Below are 8,151 nucleotides of genomic sequence, written 5' to 3' on the forward strand. Positions count from 1 at the left end.
AAAAAATCATTCACTCTCCCAGAACTACGTTGTGACTTGATCCTCTTCAGTAAGGTACGTAGGCGCTTAGAACCATATTCTAAGTTCAGTTGCATGAGTGTCAAAAAACCACATGTTCCCCCTTGATCTGTCACATGAAAGTTAAAGCTATGAGTAATCTTTCATAAAACTTCAGACTTGCACCAAATGGGGGTAAACCCCTATGAAAAAAAGTTGTTTCAAGATAAAGTCTTCAAGAATCTCCAAGTATACAAGTTAAAGTCTTCAAATTCTCCGATTATACATGTTGAAGTATTAAAATCTTCCATTTCTACAAGTTAAAGTCTTCAAATTTGTCAAGTCTGCAAGTTGAAGTTTTCAAATTCTTCAAGTCTGTAAGTTTAAGTCTTCAAATTCTTCAAGCGTAGTCTTTGAAAGATAAAATATCTCGACAAGACTTGAAGAAGGGGGCATTTGTTGTCATATAAAATTTATTAAATATAAATTTATAAAATGATTCAGATTATATTAAATTTATGAATATATTAGTTCAAATAAATATTTTGGATTACTATAATTGAGTCAATTATTTAAATCTTATAAATATATATTTAATTAAAGTCCGCTCAATAAAGCCCATATGTGATGTCACTTAAATCTGATTGGTCGAAGGGAGTCCTCTTCCAATCACAACTCCTCTATTTTAAAATTATAAATAGGGGTCCTCATAATTCAGAAAAGAGAACAAAGAATTTTAAACAAAAAGCTAGAGAAAGCTCATGGATCAAAAGCCACAAATTTCTCTACAAGCTACAAGTTTAAGAATTCAAGAACTCAAGAATTCAAGTTTAAGAATTGAAGATTTGAAGAAGTCAAGATCAAGATAAAGTTCAAATTCAAGAACGATCAAGATCAAGACCGCCGGATTCAAGATCAAGCTCGAAGCCCTTGAATTCAACTAGAAGTCAACATTAAGATAAAGTTCAAGTTCAAGAACGATCAAGATCAAGACCGATGAATTCAAGAACAAGCTCGAAGCTCTTGGATTCAACTAGAAGTCAAGATCAAGATAAAGTTCAAGTTCAAGAACGATCAAGATCAAGACCGCCGAATTCAAGAACAAGCTCGAAGCTCTTGGATTCAACTAGAAGTCAAGATCAAGATAAAGTTCAAGTTCAAGAACGATCAAGATCAAGACCGCCGGATTCAAGATCAAGCTCGAAGCCCTTGGATTCAACTAGAAGTCAAGATAAAGATAAAGATAAAGTTCAAGTTCAAGAACGATTAAGATCTAGACCGCCGGATTCAAGATCAAGCTCGAAGCCCTTGGATTCAACTAGAAGTCAAGATCAAGATAAAGTTCAAGTACGATCAAGATCAAGACCACCAGATTCACGATCAAGCTCGAAGCCTTTGAAATCAACTAGAAGTTAAGATAAAGTTCAAGTTCAAAATCAAGATAAAGTTCAAGTTAAAGTCAAATTCAAGATCAAGCTCAAGAGCCCTTGAATTTATATTTGAAAAGGCGAATTCAGAGGAATCATAGAGATTGTAACACTCGCACTTGAAATAATAAATACGATTGTTGCATAATTTTCCGTTCTTGATTATTGTTTTCTCGACGCGAATTTTATTGTCTACCGGGGGAGTATTCATTTTAAATGTGAAACAGATGTAGTTATCAAAACAATTAATCTTTAGGATCAGAGAGATGGTTTTTCATTCATAGAAAGAGAATTCAAAAAATTGAAGGCTAGATATATTAATTAATGATATATATATATACATAGTTCATGAAGATGGTCCTGGACACAGAAATTAATGAAGGTGAGGGTAGGGGCTGGAAGAGGGGGGTGGGGGTGGGGGACACTCATCTGACATAGGAGGAGGACAATAGCACACAGTAATACATTCACGTGCACTTCTTCAATTGTATCCTTCCAAAATCCTAATATCAGAATGTCCCTACACACTACCCCCTACCCCTTACCTCACTTACTAAAGTCAGCACAGTGCAATTTTTTTAAACACATCTATTATCCATCTCTCTCTGTGTAGCAGCCTTCTCCCACACGTGTCCCTTTGTACTCTTCTCTATTCTCCAATGGTAATGCATCTCAGATCTTCTGCACCAGTTATCCTTCCCTTGTTTTTATTAATTTGCTGCTTTGGAATGGCATCTCCTCATTACTTCAACTCACCTTAGCTAGTAGCTATATGTTTATATCTTTCACACACTCAATAATAAGGCGTACATCTTCAGCTAACAAACAATTCATCACAATTTTATACACGTTTAAATGTATATTTGAACAAACTCAAAGTTGGTCAATTGAAGTCAAGCTAATTAAAGGACATATTTATTTATTATGCCATTATAAAAACATATACATGTTCGATTGAATGCTAAGTGACACTACTTCTACCTAATTAATGATATGAAAACTACCAACACAAGTTATGATAGAATGATAAGTATTCCTTCATTTTTAACCAGCGATTTCGAATTTGATTCCCCTATATACAAGTCTCTTTATTAGGGAGTGGATGTGGGTACCCAACACTCAACACCGCGTACCGGATGAAAAATAATAAAAACAAATATGAAACTGGAGTTAATGAAAGAAATCTAAAGGCAATTGGTGTAATCCTGAACATGATAGAGTTCTATCGTTGGCGGCTGTAAATAAAAAATGTCGTTAAACTATTTTTAAGGTTAAGTGGTAGAATATAATTGACGCCAACACTACTAACTGCTGAAAAATCAACATATGTCAATGTTAAATTGCCAGAAAATTTGGTTAAAATTTGATCAGAAAATTTAAAAAACTATAATATTTTTTTATTTTAAAATAAACTGATTTTTTTCCCCCTTTTTTAGTTAAAAGGCTAAAAATACTTTAAAAAGTAAAATAACATAGATAAAATATTATTCTGACCAAAAAGATTTTTCCATAGGTAAAATACCATTCTAGCCAAATTTTCTGGCCAAAACGATTTTTCATTGGCATTAAATATTTTTCAAAATAAGTACCAGTAGGCAGTAACAATCTTTTTATTTGATGCATATTTCAAAAAAGGAAAAGAAAAGAAAATCTATGATTTAGCATTAATTAATGGCAAAATAATTCTACTATTAGAAACAAGTGATCACAAATCTTTTTAGTCCTATTATTCTAGTATTGATTATGAAATGATCAAAATTAAGAAATTTAGAGCTGGATCTTGGGAAAATCAAATACAAGTAAAAAAAGAAGTAAAAATTGTACGGGTCAGGGATATTATAAAGGTAACTAAGTAACCCGGCCCATAACTCTCTTTTGCCGCAGTTCGTGCTTGTCAAGTATAATATGCATATCTATCAAGTTCTCTACTTAATTTTATTTTTCTCTCTCTAAAACAGTTTTTGCCCATCTTTCAAACTCCTCCTCCCAAAAATCTTTACCTTCTTATTAGGGTTTACTTAAAAAAAAAAAAAAAAAAAGACTTGGTTATTGATATGTATGTGTTTGGTTCTACTAATCGAAAATCTTAGAGTAAAGTTGTTGCTTAAGATCTAGAAATCTGAAGAAAAGGGCCGGCGGGTATGCAATCAGATTATGAAATGGCTGGGATCCATCATGAGAGAAACCAACAGTCAGCACAAATGGAAGAGCAGCATAGATTCATGGTGGAAAATAATGCTTCAACTTCCTCGCCATTTTACACAATAAACCCAAACTATCACTTCCCTCAGCCTCATCCTCATCCTCTTCTCCAACAAATCAACAATTTACCGATTACTCAACAGTTTTTCCAGTATCAACATCCTCATTACAGATCCATGTCCATGTTAGAGCAGCAACAAGAAGAAATAAGGCTAGACCACTCTCAGACGGCGGAATTAGTGCAAGGTTCATTTTTTCCTGTAAGTGAAGGACAGGAAGATGCTTTGATTCGTGGGAGTGAGCGATACTGTACACAGCCTCGACAAACTTGTTTAGCTGTGTGGCAAAACCAAGAAGATTCTGCTATTATTAAACAACCTTTTTGGTAATCTATTCTGCACTCAATCACATGTAAATTATAATTACCTTCTCCCGTACACCCTCTATTAATTAATGACCCTACTAGCTACTCTATTAATATTTATTTATTTATTTTAATTTGGGTTTGTAGGAAAGAATTTTCAAATGGGAATGCAACTGAGAGAAACAAACAAGATGAAGATCAAGAAATGTATCGATCTGAAGAAAATATTATCAAGAGCTTAGAAGAAAATAAATTCGGAGAGTTAGAAGCTATTTATGGTGACGATATTCATCGAATTGCATCTGAATCTGTTCTCACAACGAACCACAATGTCTCTTTTCCTGAATTGGCTCTGAATGATTCAAATCAAGCCATGGCTGCTGAAATCGATAATAATAATAATAATATTGGATCAGAAAGTGCATCCGTTGGAGGAAGAGAAGTAGAAGCACTTCATAAAAGGAAGAGAGCAAGAGAATCCATGTCAAGATTTTTCAAATCCTTAGTGAAGAAACTCGCGAAACAACAAGAGGATCTACAAAGGAGTTTCATGGAAACGATTGAGAGATTAGATCAAGAAAGAAAAGAAAGAGAACAAGTGTGGAGAGAACGAGAATTGGCAAAGCTTCAAAAAGAAGAAGCTGCTAGAGCCCATGAAAGAAGTTTAGCTTCCAGTAGAGAATCTGCTCTTGTTTCTTGCTTGGAAAAACTCACTGGTCAGAAGATCAATTTTCAACCATTCAAGATCAAGGAAGAACAAAATCATTCTAGTTTAGTGAAATTCATGAAGCGATGGCCTCAAGCTGAAGTTGAGGCCTTAATTCAGATTAGAACTAATTTGGAATCCAAGTTTGCTACTACTCCAAAAGGGCTACTTTGGGAAGAAGTAAGTAACTCAATGTCGTTAATGGGATTTCAGAGAAATGCCAGAAGATGCAAAGAGAAGTGGGAGAATATGCATAAGTGTACTAGTGTCAAGAGAAGAAAAGAAATCACCAGGGAACAGTTGAATAGTGACTTTGTAAATCAAGGAATTCATGATAAAGATGAAAATGGAAGTAAGAAAGAGGATATGGAAGAATAATGAAGGATACAAGAGAATGAATGAGATAGCCAAGCTATAAGTTCCTTTCAGGTGGAAGCTTTTTATTTTATTTTTTGTTCTCTTTTCTGATCATTTCTTTTTATGTGTACTGCTATTTGTTCATCCTGTCATTTCATTTTCTTCCAACACTGATGAATTTTCATGTCCTTTTTGATGTATTTATTTCATAGTGCTTTAAAGTCTCAAGTATTGTGTAGGGCATACCAACACAACTTTAATTTGTCCCAAAAGATATCCAAAACATGGTGTCTTGTGTAATTAGCACATACTTGAACTAGTTCAACTACATTTCTTTTCATTTTTAATTCGTCAAACTTTGGTGCAACAATTATGGATTAAAAGAAAACAATACTCGTGACATGAAAACCGAGGAAATGAATGATGGTTGGGGAAACATTATGAAAGTTTAACATGACAAACAACTTGTCACACACTCTCTCTCCCAATTTTTTAAGATGCTTGAGATTTAAACTTTTAAATTTTTTTCATGAATTCGGACATTAGAAATTTTACATCTTTTAGATAAAATTTAAACATTTGAAACTATGTAAAAAATATATTTTTTAAAAAGAATGATATACTTTGATTTAACACGGAGTTTAAGAAAAAAAGAAGATTTTTCATCCAAATTAAAAATTAAAATTATGTCAGATGTATCAAAATGTCTTTCAATCTTATGGTCCTAAATTAAAGTTATGTTAAATGTACCAAAATGCTTTTTAATCTTGTGGCTACCAAAAAAAGGAAATGGTCATTCTTTTTTAAACATACTAGAAAAGAAAGTAGGTCATTCTATTTTAAATAGAGGGAGTAATAATGAGTAAAGACATAAAGACACAATCAAAGTTGTTCCGTATTTGCATAAAGACACGTTAACTTTCCAAGTGTCCTATCACCCCACAAAACTATTTAATATCGTTGTAAATGGGTCATTTTGACCCATTCCCTCGTCTATGTAGTGGCGCGTGTTGCTCACTCCCTGTGATAGAATTCAATCCGACCCGACCCGACCCTATTCTCTGAAGAAAAGTCGTCTTCTCCTTTTCTTTTCTTATTTCTCAACTTTCCATAAAATCTGAAGAAATAGAAAAGTTTTCTCGCCGTGTTGGTGTTGATAATCTCGTTGTTGATGTGTCTTAGTGAAGATTTTTGGAGGGACAAAGAATTAAAGGTTTAACAGGTTAGGGTAGAACATATGATAAATATCTTCTTTTTTTCGATTATTATGATTTTAGGGATTATTATAGTGTAAAAGTGTTGAAATCGACCTACTATAGTTGCCATTGTTAGGATTTTATAGTTTTTCGTTGTGTTTTTGAGTAATTGCTACTGTAGGGCTATGGAAAAAAACATGAAATCGAAAAATTAGGGCTATCAATGGCTATTTTGGGTTTAAATTTGGGGAAGATGATATAAAGTGATTAAATAATTAATAATAAAGAAAGAAAATGACACGTGGCACTTTTAAACTGGTCCATGGCAGTGAAAATGCTGCATGACGCGCCTCATGTGCGTGGTAACAACCGAGATGAGGAAATGGGTCAAAATGGCCCATTTACAAAGATATTAAATAGTTTTGTGGGGTGATAGGACACTTTGAAAGTTAAGGTGTCTTTATGCAAATACGAGACAACTTTAATGGGGTCTTTATGTCTTTTCTCGAGTAATAATTAACAACTTAAAATATTTAAAAGACATAAAAAAAAACTTCTGATCAAAGAAAAATTTGGTTAACTCTCAAAATTCAATTTGTATCACAGGTGGACCATTTCAGTTTGTTTGTCTGAGTTTGACTATGGACCATTTCAGTTTGTTTGTCCTAGTTTGACTTGACATGAATATATGCAGAATGTATCAAAATATATTTTTTAAAATATAATGGTTTTAAACATGTAATGTGGAAAGTGGAAATCATGGAAAGTGGAAATCAAAAAATTGTACAAAAAAGAAATAGACATTTTTTTTCGACGGACTAAAAATGAAAGTAAGACAAAATTAAAACACATATACATGGTAGAATAAAAATTCTTTACCGTAGGTTAAATCTCTATTATAAAATACATTGAGGGGTATTCTTTTTCCTATATTTATATCCTACATTTTCAACTATATTTTACTTTAGTACCAGGTGAGCATATTCGCAATGCGAGATTGAGGTATGCATTAAATATAAACTATATAGTACATTTATTTCATTCAATAAGGTGGTCTACTGTCAACGACCAAACAATTTTTTTGATATGCTTTTCTTTTTTGTTCTTTTTAGCCGTTGTATCCCTCTTTCCATTCTTTGAACATAGTTATATTGGCTTGGACACATGGGTGGAGTAATTTTAGGCAAATGATAATTTGGTGAATAATTTTTGTCAAAAAATCATATTATATATATAAATATTAAACGTCAGTTATTATGAATGTATATTTAATTATGCACATTCTTAATAGAAGGCGAATCTAGAATTTAAGCTCAATGGGAGCACCATTAATCTTATTCACCTTAATTGTTATAACATTCTTATTAACAATTGTTGGGTTTAGTCTGTTATCTCCTGTATTCAGGTTAGTAAAAAATACAGAAACAGAAAAAGATGAAATTGACAGAATGATTTTTAATCTGAGACAAAGAAATATCTGTGTTTCCTTAAGAAATTTAATCCCCTCACTGTACCCGAGGTTGCAGATTAATTCCTCCCAAGATAAAATGGATTAACATGTTAAAGAAGTAGCAGTACCTCAAACTTCAATAACTTCAGCAAACGCAAGAACAGCAACAAGAGCACACACAGACTCAGTCGATCGACAATTTTATTTATGTAAGAAAATGTATGCAGAGAGGAAAATTTTTAGTGTTTGAAAAAACGAAAAAGACCTCTTATTTATAGCCATTTGCAGCAAGGAACGCGTCTGTTCAGAAAAATCTGTTCAGACTCGTTTTTTCCAGAACATTGTGTCTTTTGGGAAAAGTAACGACTTTTCGAAAGGATTACCATTTGGGAAAAGTAACGACTTTTTGGAAGGATTACCATTACACGTGAATTTCAAATAAATTCAGTTGC

The 8,151-nt window shown here is 32.9% G+C and overlaps 1 protein-coding gene across 1 annotated transcript; it reads left to right on the forward strand.

The window, feature by feature from the left end:
- Nucleotides 1-3,565: 3,565 nt before the first annotated feature.
- On the forward strand, nt 3,566-5,074 carry LOC125837704 (trihelix transcription factor DF1-like). Its single transcript, XM_049516780.1, has 2 exons — nt 3,566-4,011; nt 4,138-5,074. The coding sequence occupies exons 1-2, from the start codon at nt 3,566-3,568 to the stop codon at nt 5,072-5,074; spliced, it is 1,383 nt and encodes a 460-aa protein (XP_049372737.1).
- Nucleotides 5,075-8,151: the final 3,077 nt, after the last annotated feature.

Source organism: Solanum verrucosum, unplaced genomic scaffold (assembly GCF_900185275.1).
Source record: "Solanum verrucosum unplaced genomic scaffold, falcon-dt-bn FXZP01000133.1, whole genome shotgun sequence".
Taxonomy (NCBI): Eukaryota; Viridiplantae; Streptophyta; class Magnoliopsida; order Solanales; family Solanaceae; genus Solanum; species Solanum verrucosum.